The 21,799-nt window shown below is 35.4% G+C and overlaps 1 protein-coding gene across 1 annotated transcript in view; it reads right to left on the reverse strand.

Moving 5' to 3' along the window:
* VPS13B (vacuolar protein sorting 13 homolog B) overlaps positions 1–21,799 on the reverse strand; it is an 816,084-nt gene that overhangs the window by 217,107 nt on the left and 577,178 nt on the right. The window contains exon 35 of the mRNA XM_024756522.1: positions 5,181–5,318. Within this exon, the coding sequence (XP_024612290.1) occupies positions 5,181–5,318 (138 nt within the window). The remainder of the gene's footprint in view (positions 1–5,180; positions 5,319–21,799) is intronic.

Here is a 21,799-nt window from a genome sequence, read left to right on the forward strand (position 1 = left end):
GACTCCAGTCATTAGGGTATGGACCTTGGCTCTATTTCTGGAAAGAGAAAAGAGGCAAAGGGTTAACTATCAGGGTTACATTAAAAGGAATAAATTAATTAAAATTAGCTTTTAAGATGCTTCCTTTCACCTCGAATCTTCTTGTATTTAAAAATCATATTACTTATTCTTCATTTTCTACTCCAGAAAAAGGGGGCTATTTGTGTCTTTTTCAGGTATCTTAATTCCCCTGAATCAGTCATCTTCTACGTATGTCTGGACGACATATGTCATGAGTAATGAATTCAGTAATAACAGAACATAAAAGCAGATTTCATCAAGAAAAGTAAAAATGTTTCAAAAATACACAAAATTGGGGGTAAACTTAAAATTTCTACTTTATATTCATATAAACAAACCTATTTGAATAGTGTGCTACTGTATCTGAGAAGTTTTTAAAGTAATATTTCACATTATTTAAGTATATATTTTCATTCAAATCAAAGAGGCTTGTGGAAATGGAATATTCTAGGATGTTTAGGATTTTTTTAAAGAAAAAATTACAATCATTGCAACCTATAAAACACTTAGTTAATTCACGAAATATAAGAAGAAAACTATACTCAAAATGGGTTATAATCAGTTAAAAGTCAAATAAAATTTTCAAACAAAAATTAAATGAAACCAATCCAAAGCTAGAATGAAATCAGAAAAACTGAAAACTACATAGGTAAATTACTGAACAGGTTAAACAAGAAGAGACTAAACAAATGATTTTATTAAGAGAAAAACTATCAGTGGATAGGTGTTTCAACTAGAGACACCAGGTATACTAAAATAAAAGAAATAGGAAATTACAGTCATAACTTTGTGTTTGATATAATTAAAATTATATGAAGATTGTGGTATGCTAATTAATTTACAACAAAACATAAATGATGTGGAAATGTTCTCCTAATTTGGCATATTTTTTCTTTGTTGTCCTTTAAATGTCATTTCATGGCTACAGTGACAGCGTTCAAAAATATGTCTGCAAAGAAACAATGAAAAAAATACCAGGGAGCTCAAATATTTTTGTAAATGACCCTGAGTTAATTAGAAAAATCTGCACCCTTCCCAGTTCTTCTTCTCATGTGTCAGCTCTCATTAAATTAAAAAAAAAAAATTTCATTTCAAAGTTAAGAAATCCTATAGTTAACAAAACTGGGATCAAGTGGGCACATTCCTAAGTTTCTGTATGATGTCATACTAAGCAGTTCACAGCTGAATTTGAATTTGCAAGAAGTATGAATTAGTTTTCAATAGAAGACATATCTGATCTAATGGTAATTTTTTTCTCTATCGGCTAACTGTGCTGGGAACAGGTGGCCCTGCTTTCAATTATGGCGGGCTAGCATGCCAGTGTGAGGCCTGGATTAGTTCACCTTCTCACGGGGAATTTTCCTCGGTTGGGAATGGATTTATTATGGCTTCACACATGGAATAGAGCTCATGTCAGCTGAGGGCAGTGACACATCATATGATTCAAATTAACCTGCTGTGGACTGTTCCGCGGGCTTAGATTGTGTATTAAAATGACGACATTTAAAAAACAGCTTGAAAGAAACCAGGATTGCTGCACTGCAATGGTTCCAATTTGTTCCAACTAATCTATCACCTGCTGGAGATATTGTTCTGCTGGGTTTCTGGTAGCTGCTGTTTTCCAGGTTTCTCCAAGCCACTGACCTTGCTAATGGGTAGTACAGTTGTTGCCTCTGAAGGAAGGAGGTCGGAGTTGGGAGAGCTTTGAAGGGGTTTTTGATGTAGAAGTTGGGACCTACCATTTGCTCTAAGGTACTATTAAGTGAACAGAGGAAATCAGGGAATACTCAAGAACACTGAAGTATTTTTTCCAAAAACAGATGCTAAAGAGCAGCATATGCACCACCTTGTTTAGATAAAATAATCCCTGGAAAAAACATCCGACAGGATGAATTCAAAAGCTGTTAAGTTTGCACCTTTATGAAGAAAATTTAAGGTTGCGTAGTTAAAATCAGTATTTCCTCTACTCTTCAGTGTCATAACTTCTTTGTTACTGAAACCTTAATTCAAGAGCAAGAAAAGAAGAAACAAAAATATACTATTTTAGAGATGTAGCATTGTAGCATAAAGCATTCTTTGGGAATGATACTTAAATGAGATGTGCATATAGATTAAACTAAACAATAAAACAAACAATCTTTTGGTATCAAAAGATGCTTAACGATAATACTGCATAAAACTTAGAAGCATTATTTTCAATATTAAAAAAAGGCCTTTTTATTTTTTAAGGGAAGAGGATAGTATTGGGGAATATTATAAAGCTGAAGTTTGTTCCCCCAGTCTTAGCATAAATAATATTGCTCTTAATATACTATTATGTAAAATCTGGAAAAATATATTTTTCTTGAGTTGCCAAAAATCTATAAAATAATACATTCCTACAGCAAGGAATGCTTTATTATGTCCTGTTATTCCTATTGATCTCTCAATTAATATAGTGTAGCTGTATAGTGAGAGAATACAATTATGTAATAACATCTACTTACATACTTTATATAACAAATTGTTTAAGGAATTTTTTGTCTAAGGTAGTAAATTCTGGAGTAGTTCAAGGCTGTTAGGTTAATGTTCTAGTGGAATCCCACAGAACTGACATATCATTCAAAGTAATCTTCCCTCAAATAATTTATGAAAGAAAAGGGCTCTTCGTTAAAATGTTTTAAGACTTTGAAGAACTTAAACCATTTATTGGACATTGTATTTGATTTTTCATAATAAAAGTACCATTTAAAAAACCATTAATCATTGTTTGTATCATCCCCCTCTCCTGTGCCCCAAAATATCTGCATTTTGAGTCTCAGTAATTGTTATTGATGGTATTAAGAAAGTCATATATATATATATATATATATATATATATATATAATTAATGTATGAGTCAAATAAAATCTTGGTACAAAATGTGTTATCCCCAGACCAACAGTACCCATTTCACCTGGGAGCTTGTTAGAAATGTAGAATTTCATCCCTATTAAGTCACATTTGCATTTAACCAGCTCCCCAGAGATGCTCAAATGCACACTCCAGTTTGAGAAGCATGGCTGTAAAATAACTATTTCAATTCATTAATTTAAAAGTTTGAATCTCCAGATATATTATCACTATTATTGAATGGGCATAAAATTAGAAATGGCATATATGTAGTTTCCAGTTTTAAGAAGTATAAGAAATACAAAAGTACAACTATTGTAAAAATCGCACTTCTGCTACATAGTCACATTGAATGACAGAATGATAAACATATAATTTTTCATTTGTTCATTGACATTTCTCTTAAAGTTCAATTTATTTGGTAGCCATGAAAATATGGTACACAATTTATCACTGACTTGAAGATCCCATCCCTTTTACAAACAAATCAATCAAATGTAAACTAGAAGGGAACTTTTTAGCCAAAAGGTGAAAGACTGTGCCTGAAAGCAAAAGAAATCTGACACTAAAAGAGAGAAAAAAGGAGTAGACGCAAGTTTCCCTGTCACTTCTCCATGAACTACCCTTATGTTCTTACCCTATTTCGTTCATTCCAGCATGTTCAGTCTTTTGCCCTGCAACTGATGCAGTAAGAAAGCACTGTATCATAGCTTAAATAGCAGATATTTTTTTCTTTTTCCTTAGTGGCATGCAAAATGTTTTTTCCTACAATTGATGGTTGCTTGAATTCAGTGAAATATGGTACTTCACACTCACTAACCAAGTATGAGGACTCACACTCCTTTCAATCATCCAGCTCAACCCAAAGGATTCTTCCAACTTTAATGACTCCCTTAGCCTTATCATCAGCTTCTTTACTTCCTTTGAGTCTTTAAAACCACAGCTAGATACTAATGATTAGAACTAGTTCTTCATATTCCTCCTATACCTTTTAAATTCCAGCACTGGAAAAACATGCTTAAGAAGAACTGAGCCAGAGTGAAAGGGCCAACTGAGGTGGTTTCAGGCTCTTTCTATTCCAGATGTGATGATGGGCCACCTTCCCTATCTGTAGTCATAGATCGTAAGTGCACCAGCATGCACACAAACTGAATCAGGTCCACAGAGGGATAGTTTTCAATCATCAAAATACATGCCTTGCAGAGTACTGCCAGAGATCTTAAGACAGTGTAACACCATTGTTTTAAATTCGTAATGAAGAAACTAGTATTCTTTTAATGACTAACAGGTTCTGCAGCACTGTAAATATAAGATAACAAAAGGGAAACGGAATGTAGTAACTTCTGTTAAATAAATAGCTAAGATCTCATGGAGGTAAGGGAAGAGTAACAAAGAAAAGAGAAGGAGGAACATGAGAAGGAAGAAGAAATAGAGTAGGAAAAAGAAAGAGGAGGAGAAGGAGATGGAGAAGAAAGAAAAAAAATCTTTAGTTATGCTAAAATTAGTGCAGTATAAAAGTGATCTAGGTCTTTGGAGTCATAAAGACCAGAGTTTGAATGGCTCCTCTGCTACTAGGATCTTGGGCAATTTACTTCATTTTTCTAAGTCTTAGCTTCCTTATTCATAAAGTAGGGATAATTATAGGGCCTACTTCTTGGGTTTACACAAGTATGTAAAGCACTTAGTACCTGGGACATAATAAGCACTCAATATCTTTTGATATCTATATCTACCTATTTAAAATTGAGTGTTAATATGTCCCAAGCACTTTGCTAAGCATTTGAAATAAGTGTATTTATCTATCTAATCCAATCTACTTATGTATATTATCTTACGTATGTATGTCATGTACCCTATCCACCTAACCATTCATCTACCCACCCACCCATCTATCCACCCATCATCTATTTTATTCTCTTCATTTACAGGTAAGGAAACTGAGGCACAGGAGATTAGATAACTGCCTAAGGTCCCACGATTAGTAGAAAAGGTAGAAATAAAATCTTGAGTCTTTGGCTTCCAGTCAATTATTTTTTAATTGATAACTACTTTTTGTCAGACTAAAGGTAATTTTTAATGTATATTAATATTTGCCTTTTGATCTCTAGAATGGGCAGCCTGAGAAGAGTACACGTCTGGAAGACAAATGAATTACTCATTTCTGGCAAGGAATGTCAAGATTGTTAACAGACCCTATGTACACGTTAATAGACTCATACGAAAAAAGGTTTGAATTACGACTTTCTTACCTGGTCCATTAAGAAAATCTTTAATTTGTAGCATTACAAGTGAAGGTGGAATACCACTTTTGCTGTCTATTTCTCCAGGTACTGTCTGCAACCAAACTGTGCAGTAATCAAGGGCTTCAGGCAAAGTCTTACCAGGATCTGAAGAGGCAAAATTGAAATTAAAGATGTCAATTACAACACAAACATCAATTTTGGTGTAAGAGTTTGAGCTGATAAGCAAGAGGAAAAAATGGTTAAAATACTGTATGTAACCTTCATTAACGCATTTGTTTGTATACATACAGTGCACAAATACCTGTATGAAGAAAGAGACGCTCTCTCTCTACAGGTAGAATGACAAAACCATGTTTTCCAGAACCAGGCCAAAGAGGAAAAGAGATTTCAAATCTTAACTCGTATCATCTTTGAGTGAAGGTAAAGTTTCTGTACTCTGAGCTGCTGACTGTTAACAGTTGAATAGATTTTTTTTTTTTCTTAATGGGATGTTGGAAACAAGTTGAAGAAAAAAAGGGCAACCTTTTCAGCTTAAAAAGAGGCATATACATGTTCAAAGATGCAGTGGATTAGTACTACTTAGGGGTTATTTGATCTGTTTCAGAGTTTTACTGACATTACAATCACTTTTACTGCTAGGCTTTTGAAGTTAACTTCAGTAGCTTTCCCATAACCTTCTTAAATGATAAAATTGGTCAATCTTTTAATAGTTCCAATTATGACTAAAAGTTGACTTTTTTCAGTTTTGACTTTTTCTATTAAATACTGTGTAGTTTAAACTTTTTTTTAAGGTTAATATTGTATATATTTTGTAAGGTTTCATTCAGCTATTGGTGATGGCAAATGGAATTAGCTTTTTAATGCTTGGCAATCCACAGTTTTTATTGAAATAGCTCTTTAAATAAAAACAACTGCTGTGTCTTGGCATACAATACAGTAGGCTTTTAAAAATCTTCTAAATATTCACAGTTTTTCTTTAGTTTCAGGATTGTTTTACTCTCTGGGTTTTAATGGCCTCTGAATGTCAATTTTATAGGGATGTTCTTGCCATAGAGTCCATCTATTCCATTTTCAGTTGATTTGAAATGTGTTATTAAAGTGTTATTTATTTTAGTTTTTATTGATTGGATTGCTTTCAAGAATAGCATTTACATACTGTGTATTATATTCAACATATGGTTACATAGTATTACTGTCATATGTGAACCGGGCATATAAATTCTGCCTTGGAATTTGTATTTCTTGACCTTATCATGTGATCCTTATGAAATTTGGCACATATGAACCTTTATGTGATTTCAAAGAAAATACTGAAAGCAATTGATCGTGACGTTAGATCTATGTGGTAAAGATCAAACACTAAGGTAGTGCATTCTTCTCTTTTTATATGATCAGTGAATTTAAAGCAGTGAGAATATGTATAGTAGATCCATAGTAACACCATACTATTCTGTCTTTCAAATATAATGGTCGAGTCTGGTGAAAGGGTGGCAAAAAGTCTGTTGCTGGTAGGATCTATAATCAGTTTGTAGGTACTATGTAACCTGCCAGGACCTGAGGGTCTATTTCTAGGTTTCAGCTATGTAGCCATCATCAAGAAAAAGCCATTATTATCAAATAAATAATACTGTGCCAGACCTATATGAGGAGACATAATTCTTCATTTTGAAGATGATACAATCTAGAGAGAGAACAATGATCTAATGGAGAAAACAGATATAAGTGATGTAGCTAAATAAATAATGAACAGACATGAATTAAATTGATATAGAAATATTAATATGATGTGTAAAAAAACTGGCAAGTAAAAGGATGATAAGTAAAACAATTTATGAAAATCAAGTATTCAAACTTGTATGGCAGAAAAGGATATTATGAATATATAAAGAGTTCGTATAATCAATATAGATACTAATAGAAAAATGGGTTGAGGATAGAATAAGCACCTACTTAATGAAGAAAATAAATAATGAGTAAAGAAAAACAAATGGCATAAAACAGTTAAAAATATAAACATTAAGAGATAGTACATCTTAGCAATAATCAAAGGAAAAAATCTTTAAAAATAAGTAGAATTTTCTACCTATCAGGCCAAGACTAAAAAAATTGATAAAGCCTATGTAACACACACACACACACAAATTCACTGTAGAACTGTTTATCATAGCAAAAAGTAGAAAACACCTTAGATGTCCATCAACAGATTAATGTTTAAATAAAAAATGATAATCCAGGGCTTCTCTGGTGGCGCAGTGGTTGGGAGTCCGCCTGCCGATGCAGGGGACACGGGTTCGTGCCCCGGTCCGGGAAGATCCCACATGTCGCGGAGCGGCTGGGCCCGTGAGCCATGGCCGCTGAGCCTGCGTGTCCGGAGCCTGTGCTCCACAACGGGAGAGGCTGCAACAGTGAGAGGCCCGCGTACCGCAAAAAAAAAAAAAAAAAAAAAAGATAATCCATACAATGTTTAAAAGAATCAAAAACATTTATATGTAATTGACATAGTAAGACAGCCATTTTATATTGTTAATAGTAAATAACAAAGCAGGTTGAGTATTTTTTTCATTTATTGACCATTTAGGATTCTTCTTCTAAAAATAAGTATTCATTTTTCTATTGGGCTCTTTTTCTTACTAATTTGTAGGAGCTCCTTATATATTACAGGTGTTAATGATTTGTTTGCAATGTGTAGCAAATGTTTTCTCTTGGTATGTTAGTTGCCTTTTAACTATATCCTGATGCTTTTTACATGCACACTTTTTTCTTAATAGATGTGGTAACAAATTATTAACATATCTTATGGATTTATCCCTAGGTTGATTATATATTTTCCTATAGTTTCTTGAAGCATTTTTAAAATTTTATTTTTACCTTTAGCTGTTTAATCCTTCTGGAGAACACTGTTTTATGAAAAATAGGAAAAAAACTGCTCAGTCTCACTGTTAATTAAGCATACCCAAATTAAAGCAAGAAATACATTTTTTTTCACTCAACAGATTAGCATAAATTTAAAAGATTGGTAATATCTTGTGTGTGGGAGGAGGAAAAATTGATCCTACCATGTATGGTGGATAAGAGTGTAAAGAGGGTTGAAACGAGTGTCTACCAAAATCCTAAATATCCATGTCCTTGTAATCAGAAAGGACACTGTAGGAATCTATCTTAAAGAAATAATTAAGAATACACAGAAAATGTCCAAAAGAGTTGACTATAGTATCATGTGAAATATTAAAAATCTGGAACAAAATAAAACTAAATATCTATCTATAGAGAAATGGTAAAATAAATTATGACTACATTGTGAATACTTCATAGAATACTATGCTGCTGATAAAAAGAAGGGAGTGAATTTGATGTACTGATATAGAAAAGCTTTAGGCTGTCCTGTTAAGTGAATAAAACAAAGAAACAGATCACCAGCTTTAGTAAATTCAAAAGTAAAAGCGTATCTGCATACATACATACATACATACACACATATCTATATATACTTTTTATTCTACTGGAAGACAATCATCTTCAGGATGATCCTAAGCACAAACTGATATATGGACCTATAATTTATTGAGAGCTGAAGAAAAATAGGACTACATACCAAACAGTTACAAAAATTAAAATAAGAAAAAAACACTTCAAAGGACATTTGATTCCTACCTTCATCAAGGTATAGACTGGGGGAGCAGCAAATTCTGATGATGTGAATGAGAGTTTTCCAAGTAGGGGAGATGGGTTTTACGCAGGTTGCAGTGTAAAGTTAAAGGGCCTTGCCATCTGGCACCCAGCACAGGAGTCTGCACTGGGGCAATTAAAGAGGAATGGGACTTAATAGAGTCAGAATAAACAATCTGGCAATAGTAGGAAGCAGAATAGGAATTACAAATTAAAGAAAATGTAAAAGTCTAGGAAAGGTATCCAAGGAAGTAAAAATTTCAATGACTATTTCCCAACAAAGTTTTACTAGTCTAATGATATTATTGGTTTAATATTATTACACCCCTGGTTTAAAAAGTACAGCTGCATTTAGAGGGCTGCTAGAAAAAGAGAATAACTGAAATTAAGAACACTGAGGAAAATACAGGTTCACAGTTGATGAATACTGAATGTATGACAGGGCTGGTGGCTACTCTCCTAGTTTTGGCTAAAATCTCTACTCTGGATATGCCTGTAGTCACTGTGGTGAGATGAAGCAGCAGTAGTAGCAGAAACATATGTCAGAATCCCAGAGAATAGCTCAGGTTTGTAAGTCACTATTTAGTCCCTCTTGCCCTAATGGCTAGATGATGTGGGGCATGACTTCTAGACTTCCTGAACTGTCTTCAATTTAGCTTCTCCTGAATTCCATCATCAGACCTAGAAAATAGGACTCATATTACACATTCCTTGAGGTCAATATAGTTGGAAAAGCACCAGATAAACCAAGATTAAAGGAGCCTGTGAATATAATACAAATGGAGTGACAAATAGGGGTGACTTTTTCATACCGGAGGCTCCTTTAGACTTCACCAGCTTTCTTCTTCATACTCAGCGAACACCTATTTATTTAAGTACAGGAAGCTCTCAAAAGAATAAGCTCCCGCTGATGTTGATGAGCACGTTTACACTTACACTGTTGTCCCTAAGCCTAAGAAACAGGAGAAAGCCATATCTTATCAGGAGTAACAGAGTGTGGGAAATGGGTGAGAACAAATGACAAACTGCTCACAGCCATAAATCTTGTTCAAAGTCACTTAGAATTCACTTCAATGAGACATTGGTATTGACAAAATTATTTGTTTTTCTTCTGGGTTGACCTGGACTCCAAAATAAAATACTTCATCATATTATGTCACAAAGAACACTCAAAGGGAAGATTCAGAGTCTCAAGTCCACTCCCAGATGGACTAAGGTACTCTTGGCTTTTATAGAGACTTGATTCAGATTATATTCTTTGTGCTGGTAGATTACTTTGCTCTTCTTCACAAAACTTTCCTTTCACTTAACTGCTTGGGAGGTCTTCCTCTGACTCTGATAAAGTGATTTTTGTAGTGCTGCTCATTATTTTTATTTTTAACCCTTAGCAGATATTCACAGAGTTAAGTATGTCTTTGCTTAACATTTGAATTATAGAAAATATAACATGACTCATGTGGCCAACTCAAAATGAAACTTTAAAAATGAACTTGTTTATTTTCTTTGCAATCTTCTACTTACAAAAAACTTATTTTCCAAGCTCATACAGAACAGCTGAGTGTGAAGATTTTGTAAGCTTCCTGATTACTCTGCTTTGTTCTACTATGTGGCAGGATATTTCTTTTTCATAAATGAATTCATAAGCTGAATTTCTGGAAAGGTCCCAATGAGGAGACATTTTCCCACAGATTTCAGTGAGAATTTCCTCATTTTAAGATTGACATAATACTGAACATATAATGAAGTCCAGTTACTTTTATACCAGATACTTCTGTCTAGTTAATTTTATACAAGATACTTCTTTTCTTTTGCCATATGAGTAAAAAATTTGAATTTTAAAAAGCCTTGTGTCACAAGAATCTCTTTATTTGAAAGCTAAATATCTGTTATAAAGAGAACTAGAGTGAGACTCCAAACCAACATCATTTTCTTCCTCATTTTCCCCTCCTTTCTGTGACAGTAACTTTTACCAACCACAGGTTTACAATGGAGTTGATAATGCATACCTGTTTCTCCTTTCTCTTGGCTACTTTTGTGCTCAAGAACACCTCTAACAAGTGAATTGGTTAGAGAAGGGCAGCAGGAGAAATTAGCCCAACAGTTATTTTCCCTAAAAGTTCTAGGCAATGTTTTCACGGAGCAAGTTGTAAGTAACTATAGTCATAACAATGTTTTTGACTCTTCGATTCAATTTTCTCATGATACCCTTGGTCTTTTACATTCTATGGAAGATGAGTGCTAACTTAAATATGGAGCAATGTCAAGGGAACAAAATTTTCCCATGATGGAGAGTTCTTGTAAATTTGTGTTACCAGAAAAAAATATTATTAATTGAAATTTGGGGGACAAATCCTGAAAAATAAACTTTTGATTAATTGGGTTTTGGTGTACCTCACTTTAAGCATGTTTTCTTCAGTAAGCAAATAATTTGTCATCTTATTCCTGGTATTAGCTTCTTGCTGTATTAATGTAATCTTGTTGCTGCTTGCAATCCTGGCTAACAAAATCTTTCTCGATATTATCAACAACTTTTTTTTTTTTTTTTTTTTTTTGCGGTATGCGGGCCTCTCACTGTTGTGGCCTCTCCCGTTGCGGAGCACAGGCTCCGGACGCGCAGGCTCAGGGGCCATGGCTCACGGGCCCAGCTGCTCCGCGGCATGTGGGATCCTCCCGGACCGGGGCACGAACCCGTGTCCTCTGCATTGGCAGGTGGACTCTCAACCACTGCGTCACCAGGGAAGCCCCTATCAACAACTTTTGAAATTATATCATGCTTTTTCAATCCTACGGATGCTAATATTAGCATTACTGATGATATATAATTAAAATTAATGTGTTCCCTAAACTATTACTGTAGATTTAATTTCAGCAACTTTTGGCTTTGATGCCATATTGCACTGAGTTTTCTTTCTCCCCCACTCCTCCCCGCCTCCCCCAGCACTGAGTTTCCTTTCTCGAGATTTACTTGTCTCCATTTTACCAATTCCAGAAAGTTCGGAAGGATCTACTGTTTAATTTTTTAAAAGAAAAACAGACTATATATTTTATCCACTTTTAAAAAAGTTTTCAATGACCTGTTATTATTAGTCACAAGCATACTGAAGTCTGTCATAGGTAATGAGCCCAGGCCTATCCCAGGCTGCCACAGAACCAAAGTGGCATCTATGGCTGCTTAGGGAGATTGGTTCTCTTTGGCCTGAGGTATCCAGAGCTGTCATGTCTATGAAAGAGCATTTAAGTGACTTTTGATTAACTCTTGAGGGACAACTGACAGGTGATAAGATACTGTCACATGCAAGAGGTTTGTGAAATAGTTTATCACTGGCCCAGGACTTACTGAACAAAGACTTTCTTTCATGGAGCTTTCTAACATTTTGTTCTATAGATGAGTTTATATCACTTTATAACACAGGAAAAAATGTAGGGTAATGAACATGAGGTACACAAATCTCGGTATAAATCCTGACTCCTTAAACTGGGTAAGTTTAATTTTAACTTCCTTGAGTCCCAGTTTGTTTCCAAAATGGGGATAATAAACTAAATTGTGGGGATGTTGAGAATATTATATTAGATAATATATGTAAGTGGTTTGTATGGGACATGTCACGGTAGGAGTTCAATAAACAGTTACTATTTTGTTTCTTAAGCACAAACTCTAAACAAAATAGGAATATGTGTGTGGTATATCTTTCAAGTGTCTATTCTTACTTTTTTGTTTTTTTTAATTTTGAAAAATCTTTATCACTTATCTAAAATCAGAGGAATATAATATAAAAGGTAAAAAATAAAAAGCTTTGTTTATTCGTGGAAATTACACTCAATTTTGATCTTAGAAGCCAGTAAACTCCTTCATATTTAACTTTTAAAATAATAATTATTGAGGTTTGAAATACTAGTCAACCTATTTTACTTCCCTATCAAACACTTTTGGCTAAGGAGAAATTATACACCTGACAACTTCTCTGCATTTTGGTCCTGATAATTATCAGAATTATATTCTCACCTTCTTTCTCATCCTTTAGAAATACTTTGCCTACATGAGTCAAGGATGTAAATAATCTGCAAGCCAAAGGTGACTCCTTTCCATTTTTTAAACTAGAAGTTAGAGACTCCTTTTACAAAGGTATCTGAGTATATCAACCTTCATACAAAGAAGAGATTGAAATGACACTTTAAAGTAATTTATAAGTAAACATGGTGAGTCCATCAGGATTTCAATTTCACAGGGCTTTCTTTTTTAAGGAAGATCAAGAAGAGTTCATAACTAGCCAGAGTAGGGAGGGAGAAAATAACTAAAGAGGAATTAGGGTAATAGGCAAAGGCTTGGAGATTCCCTACTTTCCCTTCCGCTCTCTGACTTCATTGACAAGACGTTCCTAGATGATTCTTTAGCTGAATCCTTTTATAACCAGCCAAGAATACACAAAGGTTTTCCTTAACAGAAACTGAATAAAATTTAAAGGAAAGCATTTTGGGAGGGTCTATTGTACTAAATCAATTTGCCTCTATGAGATTGATATGGTTACAGCTCCCAAGGGCCTCTTTCAGAAGCCATGGTTGTACTTGGTTTTGAAATGCTCAAAAACGGTTGGAAGAATAACTCCCTGCAATGAGTGGTTACTTTCAGAATAGTCACCTTCCAACCACTGGACATGTAAAAGGCAAAGCTACAGGTTTGCTGAGTTTCTTATGTTTTTCTGTATTTATTTTATGATCCTTAGTTTAATGGCTATCTTATTATTATTATTTTTTTAATGTAGCCACAGAAGCAAATGTAGTCCATGAGGGACTTCCCTGGTGGTGCAGTGGTTAAGGAATCCACCTGCGAATGCAGGGGACACAGGTTTGATCCCTGGTCCAGGAAGATCCCACATGCCGCGGAGCAGCTAAGCCCTTGCACCACAACTACTGAGCCCGTGCACCTAGAGCCCGTGCTCTGCAACAAGAGAAGCCACCACAATGAGAAGCCTGCGCACCGCAATGAAGAGTAGCCCCGTGCACCGCAATGAAGACCCAATGCAGCCAAAAATAAATAGAGTTAAAAAAAAAAAATGTAGTCCATGAAGCCTCTACAATACCTGAAAATTAAATCATGGGGGAACCTAGATCCATAAAACACAGTAACAATGCAATGGTATAACAACAAAATCAACTGAGAAACCAGTTCTAAATTGCTATGGATGCAAGGTCAGTGCCACCGTCTCCTTGTCAATATCTAGGCATTTGACTAACTCCTTAAGTGTTTTTTCACCTCATAAGATGTGACAGGAAGGGGAAGAGGAGATTTCCTGGTTTGAAATCCCAAGCCTGGAGCTCATAGGAAGAGAAAGAGGAAAAGATTAAAATGGCTGCTGGCATGTGTAATCATCAGTGTCCACTGGTTCTTATTTTTAGAACCAAATCTTCCATATCTTGCTAGAAGAAAGTGCATTCTTTCTACTTAATGATGCTAATCAGCAGATTATATGTGAAATATCATTTCAATGAATTCCTTGTATTTTCTACGCTGTTCTGTGTTGTTCCTGATCTCTTTCCTATTTTGTTACTTTCATGTTAAATTCTAATGTGGGTTTCAGATATTTTATATGACATCTGATTAAAATTCAGAACAAGGAAAGAAAGGGTGCTGTCCAGTCAAAAAAATGTAGTCAAATAAATTCAAGGATGATCAACTTAATCCCAACTTAAGTCTCTGCTCTAAGTCTGGGTTCTGTAACATTGAAAGCCAATCCAGTGGTTACAAATGATTCCTGCCATTTTTCCTTCACTTTGAGTAAATGTTGATGACTAAAATCGGTGTTAAAAAGGGCCAGGACACTAATCTTTTTATCATGTCCAGAAAGGAAAGTCTATTAAACTCTCCCTTCTACTGCTAATAACTACTGAAGTCCCAACTTATAGCTGAGTATTTCATAGTTCCAAGGTATTTCATAAATATTATCTCATTTGGAGCTCAGACTAAACCATTAAACTACAAAGACTAGACATTATTATAAAGGTATACCTTGTTTTATTGCACTTTGCTTTATTGTGCTTTGCAGATATTGAATCTTTTACAGATTGAAGGTGTGTGGCAACTCTGTGTTGAGCAAGTTGATTGGTGCCATTTTCACAAAAGCATTTGCTCACTTTGTGTCATCACATTTTGGTAAGTTCCCAATATTTCAAATTTTTGTATTATTATATTTGTTATGGTGATCGGTGATCTTTGATGTTACTATCATAACTGTTTTAGGGCACCACAAACCATGCCCATATAAGATAATGAACTTAATCCATAAGTGTTGTATGTGCTCTGACTGCTCCACTGACTGGCCATTCCCCTGTCTCTCTCCCTCTCCTCAGGCCCCCCTATTCCCTGAGATACAACAATATCGAAATTAGGACAATTAATAACCCTACAGTGGTCTCTGAGTATTCAAGCGAAAGGAAGTGTTGCACATCTCTCACTTTAAATCAAAAGCTAGAGATGATTAAACTTAGCGAGGAAGGCACATTAAAAGCCCAGACAGGCCGAAAGCTAGGCCTCTTGCACTAGTTAGCCAAGTTGTAAGTGCAAAGGAAAAGTTCTTGAAGGAAACTGAAAGTGCTACTTCAGTGAACACATAAATGATAAGAAAGTGAAACAGCCTGATTGCTGATATGGAGAAAGTTTTAGTGGTCTGGATAGATGATCAAACCAGCCACAACACTTCTTTAAGCCAAAGCCAAATCCAGAGCAAGGCCCTAATTCTCTTCAGTTATATATAAAGGCTGAAAGAGGTGAGGAAACTGCAGAAGAAAAGTTTGAAGCTAGCAGAGGTTGGATCATGAGGTTTAAGGAAAGAGACCATCTCTGTAACATAACAAGGTGAAGCAACAAGTGCTAATGTAGAAGTTGTAGTAAGTCATCCATAAGATCTAGCTAAAATAAGTAATGAAGGTAGCTACACTAAACAACAGATTTTCAGTGCAGACGAAACAGCCTTATATTGGAAGAAAATGCCATCTAGGACTTTCATAGCTAAAGAGGAGAAGTCAATGCCTGACTTCAAAGCTTCAAAGGACAGGCTGATTCTCTTATTAGGGGCCAATGCAGCTGGTGACTTGAAGTTGAAGCCAATGCTCATTTACCACTCTGAAAATCCTAGGGCCCTTGAGAGTTACACTAAATCTACTCTGCCTGTGCTCTATAAATGGAACAAAGCCTGGATGACAGCACATCTGTTTACAACATGGTTTCCCGAATATTTTAAGCCCACTGTTGAGACCTATTGCTTAGAAAAAAAGATTCCTTTCAAAACATTACTGCTCACTGACAATGCACCTGGTTACCCAGGAGTTCTGATGGAGATGTACAATGAGATCAATGTTGTTTTCATGCCTGCTAACACAACATCCATTCTGTAGACCATGGATCAAGGAGTAATTTCAACTTTCAAGTTTTATTATTTAAGAAACACATTTTGTAAGGCTATAACTGCCATAGATAGTGATTCCTCTGATGGATCTCGGCAAAGTAAATTAAAACCTTCTGGAAAGGATACACCATTCTAGATGCCATTAAGAACATTTGTGATTCATGGGAAGAGGCCAAAATATCAACATTAACAGGAGTTGGGAAGAAGTTGATTCCAATCCTCATGGATGACTCTGAGGGGTTCAAGACTTCAGTGGAGGAAGTAATTGCAGATGTGGTAGCAATAGCAAGAGAACCAGAAATAGAAGTGGAGTCTGAAGATGTGACTAAATTGCTGCAATCTCATGATAAAACTTTAACGGGTGGGGAGTTTCTTCTTATGGATGAGCAAAAAAGTGGTTTCTTGAGATGGAATCTACTGGTGAAGATGCCATGGAGACTGTTGAAATGACAACAAGGGGCTTAGAATATTACACGAACTTAGTTGATAAGGCAGCAGCAGGGTTTGAGAGGATTGACTCCAATTTTGAAAGAAGATCTACTGTGGGTAAAATGCTATCAAGCAGCATTGCATGCTACAGAGAAATCGTGAAAGGAAGAGCCAATCAACGTGGCAAACTTCATCGTTACCTTATGTAAAGATTCTGCAACAGCCACCCAAATCTTTAACAATCACTATCCTGATCAACACAGAGGCAAGACCCCACACCAGCAAAACGATTAGAACTTGCTAAAGGCTCAGATGATGGTTAGCATTTTTAGCAATAAAGTATTTTTCAAGTAAGGCATGTACATTGTGTTTTAGATATAATGCTATTGCATACTTAACAGACTACACTATAGTGTGAACATAACTTTTATATGCACTGGGAAACCAAAAAATTCTTGTGATTTGTTTTACAGCAATATTTGCTTTATTGTGGTGGTTCTAGAACGGAACTCACAATATCTCTGAGGTATGCCTAAGATCTAGCTAAAATAAGTAATGAAGGTAGCTACACTAAACAACAGATTTTCAGTGCAGACGAAACAGCCTTATATTGGAAGAAAATGCCATCTAGGACTTTCATAGCTAAAGAGGAGAAGTCAATGCCTGACTTCAAAGCTTCAAAGGACAGGCTGATTCTCTTATTAGGGGCCAATGCAGCTGGTGACTTGAAGTTGAAGCCAATGCTCATTTACCACTCTGAAAATCCTAGGGCCCTTGAGAGTTACACTAAATCTACTCTGCCTGTGCTCTATAAATGGAACAAAGCCTGGATGACAGCACATCTGTTTACAACATGGTTTCCCGAATATTTTAAGCCCACTGTTGAGACCTATTGCTTAGAAAAAAAGATTCCTTTCAAAACATTACTGCTCACTGACAATGCACCTGGTTACCCAGGAGTTCTGATGGAGATGTACAATGAGATCAATGTTGTTTTCATGCCTGCTAACACAACATCCATTCTGTAGACCATGGATCAAGGAGTAATTTCAACTTTCAAGTTTTATTATTTAAGAAACACATTTTGTAAGGCTATAACTGCCATAGATAGTGATTCCTCTGATGGATCTCGGCAAAGTAAATTAAAACCTTCTGGAAAGGATACACCATTCTAGATGCCATTAAGAACATTTGTGATTCATGGGAAGAGGCCAAAATATCAACATTAACAGGAGTTGGGAAGAAGTTGATTCCAATCCTCATGGATGACTCTGAGGGGTTCAAGACTTCAGTGGAGGAAGTAATTGCAGATGTGGTAGCAATAGCAAGAGAACCAGAAATAGAAGTGGAGTCTGAAGATGTGACTAAATTGCTGCAATCTCATGATAAAACTTTAACGGGTGGGGAGTTTCTTCTTATGGATGAGCAAAAAAGTGGTTTCTTGAGATGGAATCTACTGGTGAAGATGCCATGGAGACTGTTGAAATGACAACAAGGGGCTTAGAATATTACACGAACTTAGTTGATAAGGCAGCAGCAGGGTTTGAGAGGATTGACTCCAATTTTGAAAGAAGATCTACTGTGGGTAAAATGCTATCAAGCAGCATTGCATGCTACAGAGAAATCGTGAAAGGAAGAGCCAATCAACGTGGCAAACTTCATCGTTACCTTATGTAAAGATTCTGCAACAGCCACCCAAATCTTTAACAATCACTATCCTGATCAACACAGAGGCAAGACCCCACACCAGCAAAACGATTAGAACTTGCTAAAGGCTCAGATGATGGTTAGCATTTTTAGCAATAAAGTATTTTTCAAGTAAGGCATGTACATTGTGTTTTAGATATAATGCTATTGCATACTTAACAGACTACACTATAGTGTGAACATAACTTTTATATGCACTGGGAAACCAAAAAATTCTTGTGATTTGTTTTACAGCAATATTTGCTTTATTGTGGTGGTTCTAGAACGGAACTCACAATATCTCTGAGGTATGCCTGTACCTATTTTACAGATAAACACTAAGAAATTTAGTTATTTGCATGAAAGAGCCTTGGCATTAGAGCCACGACTAAAAGTAGAAATTTCTGATTTCCACTCCCAAACCCTTCCCCATACATAAATCCTCCCCACTGGCTGGGTCCCTTCTTATTTAACTTTCTCACCACAACTCTCCCTGAGTGATGTACTAGAGTGCCTCCCATTTAAAAGACCTACTTACTCGCTGAGTCCTGTCAAAGCAATAATTTCATTTCACATTACTACTGGCCAGCAAGAAACGTTCCTAGCAGCTAAATTTTCAGATAAATGTTCAAGTTGTGATCATTATGACATTAAAGTCACAGGTTAATTCTAAGCCTTTCCAGGGACATTAGCAAAACTGTTAATTCTAAAGAGACATGTAATTCAATCCTTCTCTTAAAGTCACAAGAACTAAATGAAATCAAGATATGATTTATGAGGTGTTAGAAGCCAGTTTATGATTTTCTAACTGTTGGTTTACTTAAACGTCTTCAGCACATTTTCTGCAGACCTATTCATGAAAGAGTAAAGAAGCCAATTATTATAACTGAAAATTTGCAAACTACACAATATCTATCTATAATGGCACTGAAATGACATGAATTTTTTTTTTTTTGGCTGATTACAACCCCTATTTTAAACTCAGCCTAAACATATTAACCATGATGAAAAAAGCAACACCCACCATAACATTAACAATTCACTGAGCTCTATGCTGCACACTTAGCTAAGAGCTTCATATACATCGTTTAATCCTCGCAGCAACCCCAGGAGGTTGCTACCAGTATATCCCCATATTAAAGATAAGGAACTGAGGCTTAGAGAGGTTAAATAACTTGTCCAAGGTCACACAGCTGTATGTAGCAGAGCATGGATAAGAACTCACGACTAACTCTAAATCTTGACCTCTAAATGAACTCTATTCCATGTTTGCCTCTTAATTGAACCTGAAGCCGTATCTGTAACATTTATAAAACTAGAAAATGAAGGAAGTGCCCCATACTAGAGGTATCATGACATGAGTGTTTCTAACCTACATAGAAGCTGTGTCATAACCTGCTTTTTTAGAAAGATAAGTTCTAAACAACCATAATTTCTGTATTTTAGTTTAGTTGATGTTTGAAAAATTACAAAAAGATAAAAAGGTTGCAAGAGGGCAGAAGCAATTGTTTTCAAATTAGTTTGTTAGTCCCTAGCACCCATTAACGAGTAATAAGATGACTGTGTACTGAGGGAGCAGTGGGTGGGGGTAGCGAAATCCCTCAGAATGGTTCAACTCCTTCACAATTGACCAGATGGCACAGTCATTTCTTCAAAAACAAACAAAAAGCCCCAAACAAACAAGAAGAAAAATGACTTTTTGAGGCTGCCTTGGGCTGCATAGTCAAGATATGAGGCAATTTCAAATCTGGACTCCATTACCTTAAACAAAACAAATACCAATTTTTAAATATTTATAAACACAACTAATACGATTATGTTAAAACAACTACATACATCTTTATTTAAATGAGAATTGCCAATAATACAGCTGCTACATGTAAAGGTGCTGGCAGAAGATCTCATTTCTGTTAGAGGTTGCTCCAAGTTAGAAGGGCATGGAAAAAGGCCATTATTTTAATATTTTGAAAAGAAACCTGTTAACTCACAGATAAACTATCTACTTGGACTAGATGGAAAATCATTTATAGGTTATTAGTATTAATAGTCATAAAAGAAATTGAAGTTGATAATTTATACTTCAAATAATTTGCCATTTTTTTAAATTATGGAGAGTAACATGAAACACTTTCAAGTATAGCTGGTATAATTTAAGATCACTAAATTATGCGGATTGGGGACTATACTTTATTAATGACACTTTCAAAATCATAAGCAATTCTCATCATTCTTATTTCACTTCAGGTTTCTAAAATAGATGTAGATATAGGTATACATAAAGATTCCATTTTATTCTGGGTAGCATACCAGGTAGAATTAGGTTTTTTAATATGTATGTGTATAAATGGTCTTATAAGATACACACATATGTCTATATAGTCACATGTGCTGAGAAGGCTGATTGACATGAGGAACAATGAGTTTCACAGCATTTCCTCTTCTAACGTGATTTTATAATATATGAAAGAATATCCCTAAGGAACACATTGAGAGAACACTATTACCACCCTTTGAGTATTTGGGTATGTTCTTTGCTTAATGGTGACATGGGCAGAATCAAGTTAATACTGACAACTCCCTGGGAGCAGTAATTATTCATTACAATATATTTAACTGATCTGTGCTTATAGATGTAAAGATATTAAAGTATCACTTTTGGAGGAAATCCTGTATTAAGTTTCTCAGAAAACCATGCCTCCACTAATGGACCAGAAAATATTTTTATTATCTTAAAATTGCAGGATTTCTGGTGCCAGCCAAAATTGAAATAAGCTCAGTACAGCCCATCTCCCATGCTGCTTAAATTAAAACTCAAGAAAAAAGACAAAACACAAACACCTGACGACTCTCAAAAGTAAACAAGAGCAATGCAGACTGGGGAGGGGAGTTAAACTTGCAGATATGACCCAATAGTGGTGAATTTTCTATTTTGTTTTGTTTCAGCTTTCCTCTTTTTCCTTATAACTTTGACTTGAGAGTGAGTCCTAAATTGTGGTGCACAGTGATAGCAGGAACAGCCGAAAGTCCAACAGAAACCCTGTCTGGAAGATAAGACCCCTGTTTTCAATACTGTTGGGGAAACCAGCTGCTTTTTAGTTTTCTTTTTTCTATCCTAGTTTTGCCCCAAGTGTGGGCTGTGTGTGTGTGTGTGTGTGTGTGTGTGTGTAAAGCTGTACAATGCAGTGGCTGTGCTGTGGTGGCAGTGACACAAGCATTTAAGATATTATGGAAGAATTACAACTGTGTTTCATGAGGTAAAGGTAAACATGCTTGAAATAAATGGAAATATAGAAGTTCTCAGAAGAGAAATAGAAACTACAAAAAAATAACCAAATGGAAATATTAAAACAGAAAAATCCAAAAGAAATTATCCAATATGAAGAACAGAGAGGAAAAAAGAAAGAACAGTGAATGGAGTCTCGGGGATCTGAAGAGCAATGTAAA

Source organism: Neophocaena asiaeorientalis, unplaced genomic scaffold (assembly GCF_003031525.2).
Source record: "Neophocaena asiaeorientalis asiaeorientalis breed wild unplaced genomic scaffold, Neophocaena_asiaeorientalis_V1.1 scaffold29, whole genome shotgun sequence".
Lineage (NCBI taxonomy): Eukaryota > Metazoa > Chordata > Mammalia > Artiodactyla > Phocoenidae > Neophocaena > Neophocaena asiaeorientalis.